This window comes from Fragaria vesca, linkage group LG1 (assembly GCF_000184155.1).
Source record: "Fragaria vesca subsp. vesca linkage group LG1, FraVesHawaii_1.0, whole genome shotgun sequence".
Lineage (NCBI taxonomy): Eukaryota > Viridiplantae > Streptophyta > Magnoliopsida > Rosales > Rosaceae > Fragaria > Fragaria vesca.
The window spans coordinates 5,160,978-5,183,855 of record NC_020491.1 but is presented as its reverse complement, the minus strand read 5'-3'; the positions used below and the strand labels follow the sequence as shown (position 1 = coordinate 5,183,855).

General features: G+C 36.6%; 4 protein-coding genes across 4 annotated transcripts; 2 read left to right on the top strand and 2 right to left on the bottom strand.

The window, feature by feature from the left end:
• Positions 1-670: 670 nt before the first annotated feature.
• Positions 671-2,624, bottom strand: LOC101308513 (nudix hydrolase 8-like). The gene is made up of 9 exons (XM_004288854.1): positions 2,567-2,624; positions 2,219-2,487; positions 1,957-2,022; positions 1,697-1,834; positions 1,516-1,590; positions 1,378-1,428; positions 1,242-1,276; positions 950-1,058; positions 671-850 (listed from the first exon to the last, which is right to left on the bottom strand). Exons 1-9 carry the CDS (start codon positions 2,622-2,624, stop codon positions 671-673), a joined length of 981 nt encoding a protein of 326 aa, XP_004288902.1.
• Positions 2,625-5,023: 2,399 nt separating this feature from the next.
• LOC101308223 (charged multivesicular body protein 1-like) lies at positions 5,024-5,650 on the bottom strand. Its single transcript, XM_004288853.1, has one exon. It carries the CDS (start codon positions 5,648-5,650, stop codon positions 5,024-5,026), a length of 627 nt encoding a protein of 208 aa, XP_004288901.1.
• Positions 5,651-6,718: 1,068 nt separating this feature from the next.
• LOC101302864 (mitochondrial-processing peptidase subunit alpha-like) lies at positions 6,719-10,767 on the top strand. The gene is made up of 13 exons (XM_004287449.1): positions 6,719-6,819; positions 7,142-7,408; positions 7,510-7,806; positions 7,890-8,057; positions 8,152-8,319; positions 8,409-8,489; positions 8,605-8,671; positions 8,986-9,083; positions 9,286-9,358; positions 9,469-9,539; positions 9,637-9,686; positions 10,122-10,231; positions 10,320-10,767. Exons 1-13 carry the CDS (start codon positions 6,781-6,783, stop codon positions 10,403-10,405), a joined length of 1,575 nt encoding a protein of 524 aa, XP_004287497.1. The 5' UTR covers positions 6,719-6,780; the 3' UTR covers positions 10,406-10,767.
• A 4,012-nt stretch (positions 10,768-14,779) lies between these two features.
• Positions 14,780-19,775, top strand: LOC101302582. The gene is made up of 7 exons (XM_004287448.1): positions 14,780-14,948; positions 15,367-15,630; positions 15,916-16,093; positions 16,247-16,875; positions 17,297-17,644; positions 18,202-18,321; positions 18,979-19,775. The coding sequence occupies exons 2-7, from the start codon at positions 15,517-15,519 to the stop codon at positions 19,069-19,071; spliced, it is 1,482 nt and encodes a 493-aa protein (XP_004287496.1). The 5' UTR covers positions 14,780-14,948; positions 15,367-15,516; the 3' UTR covers positions 19,072-19,775.
• Positions 19,776-22,878: the final 3,103 nt, after the last annotated feature.

The following is a 22,878-nucleotide window of genomic DNA, read 5'->3' as shown; positions in this document are numbered from 1 at the left end:
AGTAGATCGGTACGATATAACATAATGGTACGACTCTTTTAGTCTTTTGTTAAAAAGTTAATCTACTACATAAAATCAATGAGTAAAATATCTAAAATATCCTCGATATTTTCTTAAAATTTTCGTTTTTTATAATTACTGATATTAATTTTCATATCTTTTTGATATTTTATATTGAATCTATTTTTTGTCGAATATACAATTTTTAGATAAAATTTAGTAAAATTTTCATCAATATTCGATATTATCTAGATAAATCTATCGGGATTTCATTTTTTCGAACCATCAAAATTTTCATGATCATCGATATTTTACGTACTCCTTGCATAAAATTGATCAAGTTACTTTTTGTGTGTCGATTTTTTTTTTTAAATTATATGAGCATATAGTTCCCGGATTCAATTGAATATTTACGAAGTCATATCATACCACCTCTTTGACGCGTAGAATGGATGCTGTTGAAATTTTGGTTCTTCGTTGTGTCAAAGAGTTGAATAATGATATTCTCTTTCTTTGTCCTAAAATAGTTAATAATGAAATAGATGACAAATGCATGATCAAATCAAAGGTTCCACCATCTTTTAATAAGAGTATATTCGTTATTTAGATTCATGCAGGAGTTGTATTTTGACCTTTGAAACATAACAAAGCATGGAATTCTAAGTATATATTAATTCACATGGTCACAATACAGATAGGATAATTTTCCATCAATTTTGGAGTTGAGCTGATGACCAGTGAATCCACTGTAGTTATCTTCATGAGCTGCAATGCATAGGTCAATGACCTTATTTGATAAGTGATCATCTTCATAATATGGCTGCTCAATAAACTCATCAAGAGGCATCCACTGGGTAAAAGAAAAAAGAAAACTATTTATAATTAGGCCAAGAAAAATCTTTATCAGAAAATAGAAAAGTGAGTAAACGTGAATCCATCTAGCTAGTACCTTTGCAGCTTGGATTTCCTTCTCATCAATTGTGATCTCAGATGACAAAGGCTTAAGCATGCACACAAACAGCAAGTCTGACTGCTCAAATGCAACCTTGTGTGCATGTCTTCCAAGTTGAACAGAAGGAAATATGGAAAGCAAATAGAAGAGGATCAAGTTAGTGATTAATTATGTCGTCACATATTGCTAGACAAAGTTTAAATTATGTAAAGGAATGAGCCAACAATGTATATCAAGTAATGCATACATGTTTCGCCAAGTTCTTAGACATGTATAGGAGAAGATTTACCTGAAAGCTACCATTTTAAGGAAAGTTGTCTCAATCTGCATCAGTGAAGAAGATAAATGGGTGAGTATGAATCAAGCGAGTGATAAGAATGATAAAGTCGATAGTAGAGAATGATGAATGTATATGTTTTTTTTACCCCAGTTTCTTCTTTCACTTCTCTTATAGCACCAGAGAATATATCTTCAGACTGGGTAAAGAAGATATCATCATTGTTAGCCTTAAAAAGTACTGAGAAATTTATGAAACATAGTGATCACATTATCAACTTATATACCTTGTTGATATAACCAGTTGGTATTTTCCACACACCAGAGCAAGTACAAGGACACTTCTCTTTTACCACAAGAACCTAATATTAAGGAAGTTCGATATATCAGACAAACTTTCAAGAGTTTTGAATGGTCCTTTGCTGAGGTCAAAACATTTCTTAGTGATTAATGATCATTGATAAATACCTCTCTTTTGTCATTGATCACAAAAGCCCCAATACCAATATGATGCGAAGGGCTATCAGGAAGCATACAAGGCTCACTTGGAATCCAATATGTTAGCATAACATATCCCGGTTCAGCATGATGAAAGTTGAAACCCTCCTAAAGACAAAACATGTTGTGATTAACAACTTTCTGTGTTCAGTTGAGAGTTAACTGGTTTGAGAAAGTAAAATTTTCATTGATTGTAACAGATAATCAAACGAGGATTATCAAATTGTCACCTGAATTGCAATTGGGACAAGATCAGCTTGCTCTTGTAGTATTTTGAGCCAAACCCCCTTTTTCCCCTGCACATTTAACAGTAATTTAGCTATATGTATGGCTTATGATCAGATTTGTATGTAGGATAAAGTTGCAACTTTTCAGATAGAATGGTATGTATCAAGTATCAACAATCTTTGATATTGTTAAATGATGGCCAGGTTTATAGGTATATATATTCATATTAACATTGTATTAGTGTCTCATTCACATCAATTAGACCTTCATTTTCCAGTTAGACAGAGAAGCCTGGACAGCAGATGCAAAAGCATTTGCACTCATTGGTAAGCTTTCTGGATTAATCATGACTCCACCATATTCGTCATTCCATGCGTCAAGTAACTCTGGCATCACCACACTTGGTGAAGATTTGTTGGGAGATAAAACATGAATTGCTGTTCTCTTAAAGCTGGCCCCAAGAATTGGAGGGCAAGAAAACTTGAGTTTGGCGGTAGTGGAAGTTTCTGTAAGAGATTGTTTCCGCAGAAAACCTGAAATAATATTGGCAACCATTTGTTAGGTAGCAATTAGCTAGAAATATATGATACTTGGATGAGAGTAAGAACTAACCATTTTGTGACCCCCATTTGATAGTGCAAAAATCTTTGGCCAAGGAAATCGAAACCATTGTCGCTGCCATGTTTTGGAAACACGTTAGCACAGAACCTTGCTCCTATTTGTATATAGGTAGCCATTGGAATAGGAGGATGCAAATTGATGTTCATGTCAGGAGAAAAAAAAAAAAGGTGAATAATAATTTAGAGAATATTGGCATCTACAGGACAAGTAGGAAGAAAGAGATGGCAGTTCTAGTTTATGCAGGAAACTACAATAAGGGTTAGCGTAATTTGTTCTCTTTTTCTTTTGTTTTGCTGCAAAAAAATGCATTGTACAATTCGTTCTGTTATCCAAAGGCCTTGCTTTCTTCACCTATCAGTTGCTACTTAGCTAGTTAAATTTGAACTATGAACAATTTAGAGGTTCCCTATAAAGAGATAGAAGCAACAGAGACTTCCACTAGTACGTACTACACTACTACTTATCCATTCGTCCATGTAAATAAACAGAATGATAATATTCCCTTTCATTTCAAGCAAAAGGCATTCTATGATCACCAGAGGAATATTAAGCATTTTGGGCTCCCATGCATAATATGTAATACCTTATTCATTAAGAGTCTTCAATTTGACGAATCAGGAGTACTGTTCATGTTCGTGTATATCTTCGAGCTTCAGAGCTTAATTTGATCTGCATTTGGTTACAAGTTGTGAAATTGGCAAGATTCCATAGAATTATATACTGTATCTTGCAACAAAAAAGGAAGGGAATGGCACGGTCAATATCCAAATAGAATATTTAAGCAAGAATCAATGTCTCAATTCACTAGTTAGAAGGATTTATTCAAATTCTTGGATGCTGCTTACTTAAGATCGCAAGGGGTCGACGTCCAAGATTACAAGATAGGTTTCCAATAGGACCAATACCTTATACATAAGTTGCTGGTTTGAATTAGAACATTGACTACAAGTTTTCAAGTGTTGTCTATTCTAGTCCATGGTTTAATTTTGAGACAACTAACAATCAAGAAGTTTCTTGAATTCACCAAGGTAAAGTTCAACAAATACTTAACGTGAAATCCACATCATCATGCTTTTTTCCCATTTGACATTTCATACACTATGAGAATGAGATTAGTCCTACAAGTAAGCTAGCAAGAACATATGAGCAACAAGGATCAAATCCATCAGAACATATGAGATTAGAGTAATGCTAGGTGAACCACCTTTTGAGGAACCACCTAAGAGCCCACCTTAGGTGGCAGTATATGTGGCAGTGCCGCATCATCAAAATATTATTTATGTCTTTTGTATTTTCATTAATAGAGATTACTAAAATTCATTTTTCTTTTTGACACTTTCTTAGTTTAATCATATAAACCCTAATTTTATTATTCTTTTTCATCTGCCGTCTTCATCCTTCTCCTCTCACCCTCTGCTCAACCATCTTAATTATCTGATTTTCCATGATCAACTCATATCGAATTAGAGTATCACATGATGCTTATTAGAATTTCATGGGTCATATATTGTTGAGTTGGATGGGTTTTCTTTGATATCTATGTGACTACGATTCCTCGTATACGAACTCCTTCTGTGAATTGGTTTTCGATCACCATGACCGGGTAGAAGATTAATATTCAGTGAGGTTGGGTTGATAACGAACACTGATCTTTTCCTAGTTTGACCATGGTACATCATCATTATCGTTGGGGGATGGGGACTCTTGAAGGCCTTCAATTGCAATTTGACATCCTTGGCAATTATGCATATATACTGCCCAGTAACAAGAGTGGTACGTAAGAGGCAAAGATGAACATAGGAAATAATGGATGGGAATGGAGTGCTTGGTGCACTGGTTGGAACAAAATGCTTGCTATATTTTACATATATATCTTTCTTAATTTGCTGGAAGGTGCCAGTTTCTTATAACAATTGGTGAAACCAAGTTTGAAAGATAGAATCAAGCAAGTATTATCTTGTCTACGGGTGTATGATAAATACTAGCTAAAGCTATGATCGATGTAGAAATTTGAATACAAGTTCAGGTTCTATTTTCTTTTTGCAAAACTGATGAAATAACAATCAGTGCTAGAGAATATATACCAACCAGAGGAAGAAAGAACATACATGGATACATGCGTGTTATTCTTGTACCTAATTTATAGACGAAGATTATTTATTGAAAGTGAAAAAAGGAAAATAAATTTTTGTAATTAAGAAGAAATGAAAATATAAAAGACACAGATAATATTTTGATGACGTGGCTATGCCATATATGATGTCACCTAAGGTGGGCTCTAAGATGGTTCCTCAAAAAGTGGTTCATCTAGCATTACTCATGAAATTATTACACAATCAAAACCCATATATCTTATGCTTGAAAATTGTTCGAAAATATTGTACGTACTTCTAAACCCTAAACCCTATGAACTCGTAAGAACATCCATCGATTACATTCTTTCCATGACTAAGTTCCCCTAGCCCTGAGCTCCGCAAGCCTCTTGGAAAGGTCATTCTCATCATCCTCTTCTTCCTTTTCACCTTCTTCCATCTTCACGGCCTGACCAACCAGCCGAGGCATTCCCACAGACACCTCAAGCCCGTAATCATCCGCAACTTGCTGCATGAGACTGTTAACCTCCTCTTCCGGTGTCGAAAGCGACGTCGACCCGGCCATAGCATTCTCCGTGAATTCAGCCTGAACCTCCATGCTGACAAACTGATTCTCAAACCTCTCCATCGTCTCCGACATCCTCTGGAGATTTCCGGTGGCCAAGGAGGACTCGAGTGACGTGACAATGCTGCGCATCGACTTGGATATCGTGTTCATCTTGGCCTGAGTGTCGAGACGAGCTGCGACGGCTTCGAGGCGGGAAGATAGTCGGAGATAGTTGAGTTGTTCGGTGCGCTTCCGGACTGAGTTCTCGGAATAGATACGAGCGCCGTCGAAGTTGCCTTTCTCCATGGCCTTTTTGATTTTGAGCTTCTCGGATTTCTCTTCCTTGACGCATCTTTTGGCTTGGCGTGCGAGGGTTTTGGACGTGATTTTGAGCTGCACTATTTGGTTCATCAACTTCTTCTCGGTGTTTCCCATGGATAGGGGACTTGAGAACATCAAAGGATCCCTTGGTTTAATTCTGTAATTAATTAACTTGAATTTGCTTGCCACCTTACTCGCTAACGCAATGAAACTGAGAATGATAACGAATTTCGGAATTAATCTATAGATGATTGTTCTCTATTGTGGATGTATTTATAGAGCATCAATTAAGAAACCGTATTCACCAAATCATAGGAAACCAACTCCTAGTTAATAGAGGATAACTTGAATTTTAAAAGAGAAACTGAAAAATTGAACGTTTGAAAGAGAAAACTATTCATTGCAAATTCTCTCTTCTCCATTGAAAATTTTGTCAATCATGTATATCAATTTCTAAATTTATCAGTTTCTTAGGTATTCTTATAGTGATGCATATATTCAGTTACAAAACATGCATGACCAAGTAATGGTTTTTGTGCTGATTTCAAGTATGTCTAATCCGTGAAATTATAATACGACATATTATAATTTGGTATTGAATAGAATGATTACAGTGTAATTAAATTCTTACGGTTACTAAGATCGATGTATATATATAAAAGAATTGGAATGATTATGAAATGTTCACGCGTTTACTAACACATGAATGATGCAGAATTGGTGTATGTCTCACTTCGGTATACTTAAGATTTTGATTACGAAAGGGCGAGATGGATTTAAGAATCAATCTATAATTAATATCGATTCATTTCTTCTCCATTCCGCTTATTTTCTGTTCTAAATAAGTAAATGTACGAGTAAATGTTGCAATATATATGACTTGCGATGGTAAACCAGAACTAAAAAAGAGATATTCCTTCTTGATATTTTTTCTTGTCATACAAGAAACTACAAAGGAAAGTTACACTTTATTCTCGACCCGGTTGAGTAAAACCCAACCGAAACCCAAAACGCGTACCCGACTCACCCAAGCTGCTAAGGTGGCATCACTTCCCCCGTCCACCTGTCCGTCCCTCCAGTATCTTCCAGTCAATCCGACGGCCCACAATCCCTCCCCTAGAAACTTCCACACGTGTCTTCCCTCCGCCTTTAGTGGCGGAGCTCACAGTCACAAAGTGACAAAACCAACGACTCTTCTTCCAAATCAGTCCACCGATTTCTCAGCCACTAACGGCGTCGCCGCTATGTTCAAGACCGCCACGTCACGCCTCCGGGCTCTCAAGGTCAGTAACTTCCTCTCCGTTCCTCATATATCTGATTTTAATCCAACCGTCACCGATCGCCGCCGGCGATTCTTTACCATTAAACGTCACCGTTTTCATGATTAATTAATGCCGAAACTTAATAGTTGCTTTGATACTGAAAAATTGAAGTATAGGAGCAAAAATTGAAGGAGTAAAGTTGAATTTTGCTGGTTAAGTAAGATTTTGAGCTTAATGCTGGTTTAGGTCAAAGTTAGGGTTTATGATTCAGGCTTGTTGTGGTGTTGATATGATAGAATCATTAGAATGTGACTTTGTTATGCTTGGAATTTTGAATAATCAGGGAAGGACAGGCATTAGGGGACTCGCTAGGTTTTCGACATTGGGTGAAGTTTCGAGTCCAGCCGCGGTTGCGGCGAGGCCTTCTTGGTCTCCTTTGGGTGGTTTTTTTGGTTGGCTGACCGGAGGACGGTCCAGGTCTATGCCACCTCTGGATTTTCCACTTCAAGGTGTTAAGTTTCCACCTGCATTGCCGGATTATGTACAACCGGAGAAGCCAAAGATTACTACTCTGCCGAATGGTGTCAAAGTAGCTTCGATGAAGTCAGAGGTATGAATGGGAGTGCGCTTGTTTTCGGAGTTTGTTGTGTCTGTTTTGTGTGGGAATTGAGAAATTGGACTGATCATTGTTGTTTGATGGTTGTTGGCCAGATACCTACAGCTTCCATAGGTTTATATATTAATTGTGGTTCGGTCTATGAGACACCAGAGTCATCCGGGGGCTCACACCTGCTGGAGCGTATGGCTTTCAAGAGCACAAGTAACCGCAGTCATTTGCGTATTGTGCGGGAGGTGGAGGCGATTGGTGGCACTGTGCAGGCGTCAGCTTCTCGGGAGCAGATGAGTTACACCATTAGTTCTCTGAAGACTTATGTTCCTGAAATGGTGGAGCTGCTTCTTGATTCAGTTCGAAATCCTGTTTTCCTTGATTGGGAAGTGAAGGAGGAAGTAAGTTTTCACAACCCTTCTGTTCCGTGCGTCATCGGAGAATTTGCATGCTTTGTAGCTGATATTGGTAGCTTCATCTGCAGCTTCTCAGGGTGAAAGACGATATTAATAAAGCCTCCAAAAACCCTGAAGCCCTTGTTTTGGAAGCAGTTCACTGTGTTGGTTACAAGGGTGGATTGGCAAATCCACTCTTGGCCCAAGAATCTTCGATTAGTAGCCTAAATAGTGAAACTTTGGAGGAATTCGTTACCGTAAGTTTTGTAGTTACTTGGTCCATGTTGCCAAATTTAGCTTTATGTATGCTAGTTAGTTGTTGTGTAGCCAATTTGAATGGAATTTTTTCAGGAAAATTATACTGCTCCTCGGATGGTGCTGGCCGCTTATGGTGTTGAACATGAGGAACTTCTAAAAATTGCAGAACCACTTTTGTCTGATCTCCCCAGTGTCCCTCTTGCTGAGGAGCCAACGTCTGTGTACACTGGAGGTGACTACCGTTGTCAAGCTGAATCAGGGGTGTGTATCACATATGTCTGATCTGATATATCTATCCCCCTTTCTTGTTCATCCAATAACTTATATTTTTTATTTTCCTTGCGAGACAGGATACTCATTTTGCTCTTGCATTTGAACTTCCTGGTGGATGGCTTAGGATGAAGGATGCAATGATTTTGAATGTTCTCCAGGTCTATCTCATGCATCTCTTTAGTGTATTCTGTTATATGTACAGTAAAAATTTAGTTTTGCACCCTTTGCTGTGCTAGAAATTTGTGAAGCAATAATGTAGCTAGCTTATTGTAGATGCTAATGGGAGGAGGTGAATCCTTTTCAAGTGGTGGACCTGGAAAAGGGATGAACTCGCGATTATGTAAGTGGTAGAAAACACACAAACAAACATTTCATGTTTCAAACACGATGTTGACATTAGCTTGAGCGGAATTGTTTATACTGCAGTCCATAGATACATTAGTTTCTCTCCTGGTTTCATTCGAACCGTGTGGATCCCTAACTTTCCCAACCTTTGGCCTTCAAAGTTAAAGACTGCACCGAATCAGATCCCATTACTTTTTATATCAGCTATACCATTCATTTGGAAATGAACTGCTCGTCTTTTTTCCTCCTCTTTCTTCTTTAGATTAAATAACCTCAGCAACTGAATACTAGTGCTGTTGTAATGAGCAGATATTCATGTGTTGGCTCAAAATCCTGAGGTTAAGTCAATTTCAGCAATCAATAGCATATACAACAACAGCGCTATATTCGGCATCCAAGCTTCCGCTGTAAGTAGCTACTGAATATCATGTGTTTGTGTTAGTTGTCCTGGATACTGTTTTGGTATCGCTATACCTTGAACTTGTGTTATCTTTTCATGATAAGTAGTCCCTTTGTCTTGTTAAGAGTATATAAATCTAAATTGTATGTTTTATGGCATGCTATAGTAATTAGTGATAAGTGATATTGGCAAACATCTGTGGATTTCAGAGTTCAGATTATGTGGCAGAAGCCATTGATATTGCGGCCGATGAGCTTGTTGCACTTGCAACTCCTGGAGAAGGTTATCTTGGCTTTCTTTTCTTTTCATCTTGTTAATATTCTTAATCCCCTTATTTTTTTACTTTCAACTTGGAAACATGTCACTCACATGTTCTTTTCTCTCATCCACAGTTGACGTGGTACAGCTAGATCGTGCCAAACAGTCAACGAAGTCTTCCATTCTTATGCATATGGAATCTAGAGTATGTGATCAATTAGTGTATTTTCTTAATAATAATACCACTTTTTAAATTTATTTTTATAGGATCGGTATATTTACTTTACATTTTGATTCTGTAGATGGTTGTTGTAGACGATATTGGGAAACAAATCTTGACGTACAATGATTGGTATGGCCTTTGTCATGACTGTTTATGATCTTTTCTCTTTTTATCTGTCGATACAGAAAGAAAAGTAATCTTTTTGGTTTTTTCTCTATCAGATGAACAAAGCTTTACACTTCGCTAATGAGAACCTTGCCGTTTAATCTATTCTCCAATGAAAATGAACTGTCAGATTACATTTTGCATGCACAGTATATATATTTTTTTCATTGCCAGTATACTGTGTGATTGGGAATAGGTGTAAAACCTGCATTTATTTCATAAATCAAGCTGTTCTGGCCTTTACTGATATTAAGTACTCACCATAAGTGTCGGTATCCCTCTCTCGCATACACAGACATTCTTAGGAACTCCTTGGTGTGTCAATACCATTTCCTGCATACCTTTTGCGCATTTCTCATAAACCACTTGAAAAGATTATTATTTGTACTTTTTGGTTAGGAAATTGGAGCAACTCATGAAGGCTGTAGATGAGGTTTCTATGGAAGATATTACTTCAACAACTCAAAAGCTTTTATCGACCCCTCTCACAATGGCATCATATGGAGATGGTAATTTCTGGCTCATTAGATATTCGGTTCATGTTTCATACATTCATTTTGGGGACTAACATTGTTCTTTCACAATCCTGTTTTGCAGTCACTAAAGTCCCACGCTATGATTTAGTCAGCCAAAAATTTTCTCTCCCAAATAAGAAAACAAAGTCAGCAAAGAAGATCACTTAAAGTGAAAATGCTTTCATTTCGCGAACTAGGTATTTGGTTATTCGCCTACTGTCTTCATGGTGTCGTTGTTGGCATATAAGCGTATATGTATGCTTCCTAGAGAAAAATCATGATAGATCTGTATTAGAGTTTGGAAGCATTGAAGCAAAATCCATGTTACCTGTTTTTAGTAACTACTTTTGTGATTGGATTTACTATAGTTTACTGTATACATATATGATCAAAGAAATGTCACAGATCACAGATATCTTGGGCCTTTTTGCTTCTTCTATATTTGGGCCGAATATTGAGTGTTTATGTCCCCGGTTGAGTCCATGTTTTTCTGTCATGAAAAAATGTCTAGAAATGGAAGAAATTGGTGAAGAAATATCAACGTCAAAACACAAAATTGGTGAAGAAATGGAAGCAACGTTTGGAAGTAGATAAACCTAACATCAGCCTTGCTCCCAAGTCCTAAACGTTAGGAGTCCTACCAACTTCAAATGACAAAACTTGCACGTACTCTTTCATTCATCTATTGTATATTGAAAAGAAAATAACATTTCAAGGGCAAATTCATATTTTCAAATTCATGACAATCGGGTATTATGTCTCAGTACTGTTATATTCTTCATTTCCCTTGTGACATTTTCTGGGCAAATGATCTCTCACGAGGTTCATGAAAGCAGAAAATAGTAGACTTCTGAGAAAAGAGAAGAAACAAGGTCAAAACAAAGAAAAGAAAAGAGAAAAACAAGTAATATTCTTCTCTTTGTCTCCTATTCTCTCACTTTGTACTTTAAGAAAAATCATTGTGGGAGCAATGGGATTTCCATTTATGTCGAGGATCGATTGGCACTCGCAGCAACCACCACCCATTCGCAGCCACATTTTCTTATTGGTAATGAGAAATGTGTAAACATGCACAAACACCATTATGATAATAAACTCATTCATGAATGTTTTTACAACTAAAGTACGTCGTTTGCTTTCACACAACATAATTCTGCTGCCTACGTATTGTTCCATCTCTGCTATAGGAACATTCTTTGTTGGTATTCCATAACAAAAACATTTTTCTCAATACCGTTTAGTTTAGTGACATAATCTGTTTCGAAATACATGTGTTATGAACCTTTGATCTTGTTATCATCTTAAACAAAATATCAAGATCGGCCTTATATTTAGTTTAGTGACACAATCTCTTTCGAAATATATGTGTTATGAACCTTTGATCTTGTTATCGTCTTAAACAAAATATCAAGGTCGGCCTTATATATGCAAGCACGCAGCATACGTAATCTTTCAAGTATGTTTATAGATCACCCACAAAAGAAAATGCATGTGATCAAAATAACTGTTTGGGTGAAGCAATTTAGTTTGGTCTTGGACATGATGACGTTTTAGAAGTCCTTGTCTTTCCCGATATTATTGTTTTGGAATGTTGAGTAACTTTTTGTAGCATAAATTCCTCTACACCTCCAAAAGTGCATGCTGATCAGTGCATGCAGTATCATATGATAGCTGCTTTTGTTGAATATCAACATTGGGGATAGGTATATATAGTATGGTTGGATTCTCAATTTAAAACGCATACTGAATTCAAAGTTTGTTAATTCAGAATTTTCTTTCATTGGTTGATATCCTAATAAGTTTCTTGAGAAGTACCAGGTATTATTCTGACTACTTGTTACAAATATTCCCATACATGTTTTAATTTACTCAAATCCATAAAGAGAGAGTATTTTCCTAGTAAAGATGTGCCCAAATAATGCACTTAGTTTGCAAGTTCTTGGAATATTTTTGATAAATTCTGCATTTCATTGACCCTTATTCTCTCATTACATAAGCAGCTAATATTCCATCCCTCGTTTTTTCCCCTCGGCTCATTCAAGAAAGGACTTGGTATTTCTAACCTCAAATTAAATACATGCATAAACTTATATTAGATGTTCCGATCCGAACAATCAGATTCTTCGTTCCCTTGAGACAAAAAGAGAAAAACGATCCGAGCTTTATATATATACAAGCTTGTTGAATGGTTTTGGATCTAATAGATATTTACATCTTCACTTTCATCCAGAGTCTTTGTTACACATTGCGTTCATTGTTGAAAAAGCCTCGACGCCCAAGTTATGAAAAGTAATTCTAACTATGTGCCCCAACATACATATTGTATTAAGTAACTAGTCCGGGTAAACATAGTAGAATTTACATAGTCCGACTAAACAACAAGCCATAAACTTCGCGTTCGAAATCTTTGAGTCTCAAAGTAATGAAATGAACATAAACTTATTGTTCTTACTAATTCACGTGTCATGACTAATTTATCCAAGTATCAAAGTGAATCACGTGAACTTAACATATCTTATAGTACAACTTTGAGATGTGGTTTAGTTGGCTAAGGTGTTTAACTAGTGACTTTGAGGTCATGAGTTTAAACTTTACTAGACATATGTAGGGTTTATGATCAGCTATTAATACATTTTTTTATTAAAAAAAAACATATCTCCTATTACATTTTTTTGAATTCATATTACATTCTCATCCACGTGTTGTCTTATTTATCAGAGTACAAAAGTGAATCACGTGAACTAACATATCAACATAAGATGCTTTAGCTTACGTTATTAACTTGCATGTCGCGTTCCTTTTACAGCTAAAAAAGAAGAAAAGAATCTCATATATAGTAACAAACTGACTGATCGTTTGGCCGGATAGGATTTTACGTTATTAACCTGTCGCGTTCCTTTTACTCATCCTAATCCACGTGTTGTGATTAAATTTATCAAAATGAATCACGTGAATTAACATATCAGCTGAAGAAGTTTAGATTACGATTTTGTTTTTACATAGCGTTTTACACCTAAGAAAGAACAAATGACTCTCAAAAGTAACCAAAGTGACATAAGGTTTTGGCCGGGATAGGTTTATAAAAACTCGCCGCGCATGTTAATCCACGTGTAATAATTTAATTATTTATATATCAAGGAGAATAACGTGAACTAACATCGCAACATATACGCTTTAAGATATTAGAATTTTAAATATCGCATTTCTTCTACACCTCGAAAAGAAGAAAGAATAGCATAAAAGGGAAAATCAGACAAATGAGCAATCATGGACATCTATCTGTTGTGTAAACAGCATGTTGGACCATCCATCATTTTAATTTTGACTGCTTGAATGAATGTTATAAACGTGAAGGCTCACCATCATCTGATGTAATATCAAGACACTTTCGATAGCAAAGATTTCCAAAGGCCAATTAAGGGTCATGAGCCCCACATAAAGGCAGGTCCTTCTTCAGTTCTTCTTTCATATATATAGGAGAAATAGAAGAGGCAGCCGCACAATTGGTATGAGTGTACAGTACTTGAGATATCTCCTCTAAATAGAAATAACACAAGCTGGAAATTAAACAAAGGGACACAAAATATAGAGTACATGTAAAAAATGATGATTTCTTTTGGGGATGAGGTAATTTATAAATTGTGGGTGCTTCTGGTTCAAGTCTGCTAGGTCTCTTCTTTTTAATATGATCTTGCATAAGGTTTTATATTAGAAGGGGTGGTGGTGGTCCATCAAGTACACTGCTCAATTGCCTTGCATATCAAGCAATGTTCTATCTAATCTATCTCTCTCCCTCTTTCTTTCTCCCTCTGAGAGTCTCTCTCTGCAACATTCATGGCAAAAGCATCATCATCACCACTCCATCTCAAAACCCATGTGAGCACCTATCATCTTTTTTTTCTTCTCTAATATGTTTTTTTTTGTTTTCACAATCTTTTTCTGCCTTGAAGGAGAAATTAAGCTTTATTATTATGCATCCTAGTTAATAATAATATGAACTCTGAGAGCTACTGCTGTAAATTCCTGATTTCGTCTCTATTACTCAAAGTCTTACTGTCCATATGTAAACGAATAAGAATTTTTGTCTGAGGAATGTATATAATATTGACATTCACCTTTTACCATGAAAATACCAACCATAAAATATTGAGATAAATACTTCCAATAAATTGATGTATATAAAAGAAAACTATATACGAGCTTATTAGCTAGCGAGAATGGCAAAGATATGAGATGGGGTTAATTTGCTTTTGTATTAGTAACAGCTGTGGGAGGCCGTTTCATGCCTTTTGCTTTTGTAGTCAAGGCTCAAACAAAAGTGTGTGTGTGTGAGTTTGAGAGAGAGGCCAGGCCTTGATGAGCTGAGCTGAGCTAGCTTTATTTTCACAAACTAAAACCAACTTGGCATGGTTTCCTTTCTTTCTTTCTTTTATGTCCTGTTGTTTCTGTTGGGTGGTTTCTCTCTTTCTCTCTCTACAGAGCTCTCTCTCTCTCTTTCTATCTCCTCGCACACACATCTAGCTGCCGTGCTTAACCGCCTAGCTTATCAGCTAGCTTCTCAGATTAGAAAAGCTAGCTGCTGCTGGCTTAAAGGTGCAAGGGTTTGAGGGCAACTTTTCCCTCTTTTTCTCTCAGCCCCTTCAGTTAAAGTAGAGACTGGACAAGGATTTCTGGTGTTTCTCTTATGTTAAAGCAGGAGAAGAAGTTGCAGGTTTATAGCTCAACCTCACTCTCTTTCATAGTTTCCTCTTTCTCAATTCTGTCACCTCCCCCTTCTTCCTGTTCTTCTTTCTCCTTGCTTCATGTTTTATCTTTTGGGTTTCGAAAAGAATTCTTCTTTCATCAGAAATCAATCTTCAGAATCATTGGTTTTCTGTATGATCCTTTTGCCTATAAAGATTTTGTTTTCTTCATTAGCTTGATGAAGCTGTTGTTATGAATTCCACCAGAAAATTTTCTCTGATTTGTTCATTTTGCCATCTTCTATTATCAAGTTTGTGAATTAAGTACTACCTATATACGTCCATCGATTTCATTCTTTCGCATCGTTTTCCTTTTGTTAATAAGAACGTATACGTTCAAGGTGGATCTCAATCATATTTATATGTATATGATTTCTGTTTAATCAGCAAGAGAGCAAAGCGCTGGTGGGATATGAGAAGCAGGCTGTTTCACAAGGATGATCATAATTTCGTACAAGACGATTACAAGTTGATGAGTTTTCGAGAAAGAAGATAGGAGCATCTTAATCCTATATTTCTTCACACAAGGTTGAAATAATGAATAAGAGTAATATCAGAAGCTCTGATCTCATTGATGCCAAGCTTGAAGAACACCAGATGTGTGGATCGAAGCAGTGCCCCGGTTGCGGACACAAACTTGAAGGAAAGCCGGTATGTACGGATTAAAAATCAATCAATCAGATAATAATCTTGTTTGCTTCCAAATAAATATTTTTGTTACCATATGAAGAATCATGATCCCTTGTAATTCATAGTAATTATTTTCTATCTATCTCATCAAGTAAGTTAATTTTGATATTAATTTATGTAAATTAAAAGGGTGTACTTCATCTTTCTCTTTTCACTTTATTTTCTTTGTTCTAGCTATCTAAGCTAGCTCCTTTTCGCTTTCAATAAATTTATTAACATGAAATGGAAATTAATTGGTGTCTGCAGGACTGGTTAGGTCTACCAGCAGGAGTGAAATTTGACCCAACAGACCAAGAACTGATTGAACACCTTGAAGCAAAGGTAGAAGCCAAAGACACAAAGTCTCATCCTTTGATTGATGAGTTCATTCCTACCATTGAAGGAGAAGATGGCATTTGTTACACCCATCCTGAAAAACTTCCTGGTCATCATCTACTCTCTTCAAGTTTAGTTGGTTATGACTTCCAAGACCAATACTATCTCTCATTTTTGTACAAACATATACGAGAGGTAATATTCATACCTAATTGGTCAACCTAACTTTGACTTTGGGCATGCAATGTTTCATTTCTTGCAGGAGTGACTAGAGATGGTTTGAGCAGACACTTCTTCCATAGACCCTCCAAGGCTTACACAACTGGGACACGAAAGAGGCGAAAAATCCAGACAGAATGCGACCACTTGCAAGCAGGCGGGGAGACAAGGTGGCACAAAACCGGCAAGACCAGACCGGTAATGGTGAATGGCAAGCAAAAAGGGTGCAAGAAAATCCTGGTCCTCTACACAAACTTCGGGAAGAATCGAAAACCGGAGAAGACGAACTGGGTGATGCACCAGTACCATCTAGGCCAGCACGAGGAGGAGAAGGAAGGAGAGCTCGTGGTTTCGAAGATATTCTATCAGACGCAGCCGAGACAATGCAACTGGTCGTCCGAGAGATCAAGTGCTGCAAGTGCAAGTTTAACCGGCGAAGGAAGTAGTGATTTGAGAAGAGACAGTGGTGGTAGTGGGAGTTGTACTTCTTCGAAGGAAATAATAGTGTCCCATAATACTCATCTTCGAGATCACCATGATCAAATGTCCGCAGCAGCAGCAGCTCAAGTTAATGTCGTTGGTCAGCCATTAACAAGTTACAATGCCATAGACATTCATCAGTTGAAGTCCGACCATTTCAGCTTTGTCCCATTCAGAAAAAGCTTCGATGAGGTAGTTTACCATTATTCTTTTTCATCAAATATTCATCGTGTATTAAGCTAATTAATTGTTTAATTTCTACATTCATCTATTATTAGACATCTAATTAATGAGATGACCAATGTTGTCTTATAAACATTGCGGATCCATTTGCTAACCTTCTCCTATCCCCATCTGAGCACCAATATTAGCATTGCTTGTAATTGCAGCATGACTACAAATATCCTGGACCTCTCTCTTGAATAGTTGATTATCACTTTCAGTTAGCAAAAACTAGTTTTTCCTCATCAAACTAAAAGGGTACCTAGCATTTTATTGAAGTAAGATCAATATTCAAAGATTTTCTTAGTTAAAAGAGAGGAAATGAATAGTGGTTGATCAAGAAATCAAGAATAGACTTGGTAACGAATCTTCTTAATATGTCCATTTGCAGGTGGGGATAGGAGAGGCTTCAACGGCAAGGGAACCCAGCATTGCATCTGGCACGTGTGAAGATCTGCGTGAGAGACCACAGCTTCATCATGTTGCACATGATCAACTGCTTCATCACCACCAACATCAACAGCAGGTACACCATGAGCAACAGCAACATCAGCATGGCCAAACACATCTTCAACAACAAATAGCAACGGCGGCCAGCTTCCACATCAGTCGGCCTTCACACCCCATTTCCACCATCATCTCTCCGCCTTCTCTTCATCACTCCGCCACCTCCATCATGCTCGATCAGGATGCTTACCATGTCTCCCGATCGATAATGCTCCAAAACGAACATTTCCAGGTACCATTGCTCACCCTAGCTAGTAATTTTACTAATTTGTAGTCAATCACTAAAAAAAGCTTAATATAAGATAACAATATTGACACATTGTGTGTCACTATATATACTCAAATTTTGTTGTATTTTTATTTCCTCTTTTCTAAACAAAAACTCTTAAAACTCTCAAATAGAAACCTAAATGGTAAAACTTATTCTAATACATAACCGCATTTGAGTAAAATACTGCACACAATAACCGCATTATACCGCATTTACATAACCTAAATGGTAAATGTATGTGCAAAATATTGTTTTGCCAAAGTATCATCTAACAAAATGAATACATAAAATCTTGAACGATACTGGTTCGATCACCAAATCTATGTAGCTCAATAGTTGAACATGTGTGTCAAAACTCATCCAGTTATGTTGCTTTTATTGTCTGCTAAATTGCAAACATTAAATTATTTTGCCTTTTAATCCTTGAAGACAATATCATCAAGCTTACTTAATTAGCTGGGTATTAATCTATCTTTTCATTGCATGCAAAAACACGTCAGCAGCAACAGCAACAACAGCAGCAGCAGCAACAACAACAACAACAACAGCAGCAGCATCATAAACAGATGGGAGGGAGGTCAGCATCTGGCTTAGAGGAGCTCATAATGGCCTGCACTTCATCGAGTAATGTCAAAGAAGTGAGTAGTTTATATAAACTTTTTGACTCTGAATTTCATGAGCACTAGTTTGTCATTATACCATTAGCTAATCACAGACGATAGAAAGAAAAAGTGAGTTTGCCGATAATTAGAAAGGACGAAAAGCAAGAAAATCATCCAATTTCTTTATTACTACTAATTTAAATTAAAGACAGAAGTTAGCCAAACCCCTTCTTTTTCCTTTTTCTCTTTATCCTTTAAGTTTTATATGTTTTCATGTATATGATTAGGGTCGTTTCGCAATCCTCTCGTAAAAGAGCAAAAGGAAAAAAAGAAGGTAGAGACACTTAGCATCATATCTGGGCTCTAGTCTAACGCTAAGCAACAGAATATAATCTTTCTTGTTACCTGACTGTAAAGCCGTAATTATGCCTCTTGATTAATTTCAAACCAAAGTTGAGAACACAATTAAAGCTACTATGCATGTGAACTTTAGTACCACTATTTCCTTTTAATCTTAGTACTAAAATCTTGACTGAACTCAAGTGCAGACTCTTTATTTACTGTTAGAAAACAAAGGCACAGATTGGTTTTGCAGAAGAACTGGTTATAATAATGGGGTGGAAACCCTAGCCAGGTTAATAGTGGTTTGTCGATCCTAATCGTGGCACGCTTGCAATATATGTTTTGGTGCAGGAGTCATCATCCATGGCAAACCCTCAAGAGGCAGAGTGGATGAAGTACTCTCCATTCTGGCCTGACCCTGACAACACAGATCATCATGGATAGGCGCGAGGGCAAAAGCAAAAGAGAAAAACCCAGTAGAGAATAAAAACAAACAAAAACCCCGAGACAACATCATCATCATCACCATGATTAGTATTTTGAAGCCACAGCCCTCTCTGGACTCTCTGGAGTAGTCTGGATCAAGTTGCTTTCACATTCAAACGTGAGGCCAGGAGATCGTAACTAGCCATTGATGGACCATATATGGTTTGGTAGCTCTTTTGCTTTCTTTTTCGCTCTATCTATATTCTCTTGGCTCTCAACTGAATTGAACTAACTAAGCAACGGTCCATGTTTTGGGAAAGAAAGAGAGAAAAGAGAACAAAAGGGGGGAAAAGAAAAAGAAGGTTCAAAGAGAAAAGGCTGTTCCTCTCTTCTGACAAGTATATATAGAAGGAGAGAACCAAAGACCCAAAGGCAAAGCAAATCCAGTAGCTAGTCCTAGCTTCCTGCATGAAAATCATCACCATTATCATTACACCATATATATCATCTTTATATAAGCTAGCCTATTCTTATAATTATTTTATTATTTCATTGTGTTTGTATAATGCTCCTTTCTTGTTCTTTACAGAGGAAATACCAAAGAGTTTGCGCCAATTGCAACATAGACATTGTTAATTATGCTTTGGTTAGTCACTTTGTTACTTAAATATGAATATGGGGTTCATATTGTTTCCCTTTATAGAAATCAAAATGTGTTAATTAATACAGTAATGTTCATTCCCCACAGTGCTTTATGTTCACTTCTTTGAACGTTTATATAATCTGGGAGAAATCAGAGAATAAAAAAGAGAAAAAGACACATGAACTCGAAATGGATTCTTCATCTTATACCATCACATATATAATACACACAAGTGACACAACACACATAGGAAACAGCTAGTACAATGTGATTGTTTTACTTGGATCTTCAATAGAAGCGTATTGATGCCCTGGCTATATATACACCTAGACACTGGTTTAAACACTTTAGAACCGCGCGTATATTGATAAGTTAAAGAAGAATTAACTTTCCTATTTCTTTTCCTTTTCTTTCTGTTTTCTTTCTTCTTTCTGTATTTCTATATACTTATATCAAATCACTCACATTAAGTATATTACGTATTGAAGTATGTATGCAGGTATATATATTACTGATTTTCCGGTATTGTATTTCTGCGTGCATGCATACCTACCTTCCACAGTTTACAGAAAAGATCGATTCTTTGCCCTAAAATTAAAAAAAGGAAGTTTGCTTTTCCATATATAGTCAAGGTGCTCGATCTAGTCGAATTGATTTGAGGTCTTGTGCCCTCATTCATTAAGTATCCTAAAATATAATTAGTGTCACTTCATGAAAAGTGAGGAATGAAAATATCATGAAAATATCTCTGGAGAAGTTACTATTGAAGAAAAACCTGATATCAGTTTCGAAGTAGTGCATGGCTTTTATGCTCTTAAAGGTCGATTATGGAATGTTAATTACCAGCCACGTACTAGAAAGGAAGTGAAAGTGGAACTCAGCTAGATTAACAAGCATCTTAGTACGATTATGATGATATTATATGTGCAGTAAGCCTCTCATCCCTTCTTTTGTTACTTGAAGCCCTACCTTCTTTTACCTGAAACCTTCTTTTCTGCTTTATTCTATTCCGGATTCGAGCTTTTCAAGCAGAGCAAAGATGTGCTTATTTGCTTATCTCTATTAGACTGAGAGAGTAACGTGCATGCTGTATATTTATATTAATCTATAGGACGTGCATGAAATAAAGGTGATTGAAACCCAACATGGAGGGTAAATATCAAGGGCTCTGCAGCTTCATTGTAGTTTCTGAAGGGAATAAAGAGGGAACTGAACCCAGAACGGAAGGACAAGAATAAACTTTAAGTTTCAAAAATGATCGAGCAGCATCTGCTGCATTATCCTATTTATTCCATTACGTAGAGTACTTAAGCATTTCTTCTCAAATACAAATCTTGTAGAAAGCTCTGCATATCGATCCCCTCCTACAGTTTAGATCAAGTTATACAGGATAACGTTTATACGTACTCTTGCGAATATTACTCCCGTCGAATTTGTATACATTCGATGACCTTGTTAGACTAGCTAGCTGGTTTTATGTACTCTGATACTACTGCTGCTGCATAATTGGAATATCAGTATCTACGAACAATAGGAGTTGCAACTGTAAGCCGCACACTGTTGCAGCTGAGAGAATCGACATATTAAGAATTAAGAGTATGTAGATGCTTGATTTTGTTACGTAGATGCTTGATTTTGTTATATATGTTGGCAGCTACTTGTTAAAATAAACAAAAGGAAGAGGATCGTTAAAATAAACAAAAGGAAGAGGATCCTACTGAACAGAAAGAGGAAGTGTCTCTATCCACGAACAAGTATGCAATAGAAAACGAAATAATCAAATAAAGGAATGCCATGTCCGGTATCAACTTCAAACTTAGCTAAGCTATTTATATATAAAGGTGATATTTCAATTCTTTCGCTTTATGGAAGATTTTGGATGCCTTTCATCTTTATGAGAACGTAGCTCATACGAACTAGTAGAGAGCAGAGAGGGTTATACTTGTCGAGTTTGCAGAGATTTGGTCCCAAAAAGAAGTTGCAGGAAGAATTGGGGGTTAGTGCGAGGACGAATATAACAACATGCATGCATAGCCTAAAGCCAAACCTTACCTTTTTTCGATTCTTCCACAAACCCTACCCTTGCTGCAGCTTTCGCTTTGCTTTTGTTTACTTCATTCGCTTTTCATTTTTGATTTTCATAGTTTATATAACACTCATTTTTGTCCTAAACTATGCTGCAGGACTTGTAACTAGTTAGGTACTTAACTATAGACTGCATTTGCTGATTGATCGACTATAGTAGCAAGTTTCTCTTGCAAAGGTAGCTATATATGGAGCACAGTCTTTGAACAAAAATTGAAGGGTGATGATTGTCCTTGTCCTTGAAAGTCGTTGTTTGGTGAGTATATATATCGTTCTTTGACGTATTACAGATTAAGTAATTAACTATTTTCGTAATAGAAAATCAATAGTGTAAATATTAGGTTAAAGTGTGACATAGTGAACATAGAAGACCAGACATTTTCTGTACCGATATGCTACACTACGCAAGTCCGGCCCCATATTTCGTGCCTGAATGAACTTGCAAAAGGAGCTTTCTTTGCAAAGCTATCTGCATCAGTTCAAAGCTACAAAGATAATGGTTTTTATGAAATTTGTCTAATTGGGCAAATAAGTGTCCCCTTGGACAATTTAAATATACATATCGGTGTTGAAAAGTGAGAACTATGTACTAAAATGTGGACAAATTTGTTCTAATAATATTGATTATCCGTAACGATAGGATTAGATAAGAATGAGAAAATGACACCATCAACTACCACACTAGGAGTGTTATGATATATAAAATGGTTTGTCACCATCCGTCAGAATCCATGGACACAGTCATCAGACTTGTCACGACAGAAAAAAGTTCATGAAGGTTGACGATCATATGCGCTTTAGTAATGCAAGTAGAGAAAAGATCAGATTGATTGTTGAAACTGGAATAGATTGAAACTGTTTCAATCTAAAGATATGCAGACCTTAATATGCAGGGGATATGGGCTTTTAGATGGTCAGTCCATTAAAGAATAGAACCTGCTTCAATGAAACTACCAAGGTTAAGCAAAATGATGATTGAAATTCCGCAAATTACAATAGTACGATTGGTACAAACCAGGGGATTGACAAGCAAAATGACAACAGGAAAGGAGAAAATTGACATGCTGTTATGTACAGAACTGCAATTACATTCCTCA

Excerpts from the sequence above, each read along its gene's own strand:
- LOC101308223 (XM_004288853.1), bottom strand. The coding sequence starts at position 5,650 with ATGGGAAACACCGAGAAGAAGTTGATGAACCAAATAGTGCAGCTCAAA.
- LOC101302864 (XM_004287449.1), top strand. The coding sequence starts at position 6,781 with ATGTTCAAGACCGCCACGTCACGCCTCCGGGCTCTCAAG. Across the intron at positions 7,807-7,889 it reads ATTGGGAAGTGAAGGAGGAA|CTTCTCAGGGTGAAAGACGA; the intron begins GTAAGTTTTCAC and ends CTTCATCTGCAG. Across the intron at positions 9,084-9,285 it reads TCGGCATCCAAGCTTCCGCT|AGTTCAGATTATGTGGCAGA; the intron begins GTAAGTAGCTAC and ends TGTGGATTTCAG.
- LOC101302582 (XM_004287448.1), top strand. The coding sequence starts at position 15,517 with ATGAATAAGAGTAATATCAGAAGCTCTGATCTCATTGATGCCAAGCTT. Across the intron at positions 16,094-16,246 it reads CCATCCTGAAAAACTTCCTG|GAGTGACTAGAGATGGTTTG; the intron begins GTCATCATCTAC and ends CATTTCTTGCAG. Across the intron at positions 17,645-18,201 it reads TCCAAAACGAACATTTCCAG|CAGCAGCAGCAACAACAACA; the intron begins GTACCATTGCTC and ends CAGCAACAACAG.
- LOC101308513 (XM_004288854.1), bottom strand. The coding sequence starts at position 2,624 with ATGGTTTCGATTTCCTTGGCCAAAGATTTTTGCACTATCAAATGGGGG. Across the intron at positions 1,591-1,696 it reads TGATCAATGACAAAAGAGAG|GTTCTTGTGGTAAAAGAGAA; the intron begins GTATTTATCAAT and ends CCTTAATATTAG. Across the intron at positions 1,059-1,241 it reads CTTAAAATGGTAGCTTTCAG|ACATGCACACAAGGTTGCAT; the intron begins GTAAATCTTCTC and ends TCAACTTGGAAG.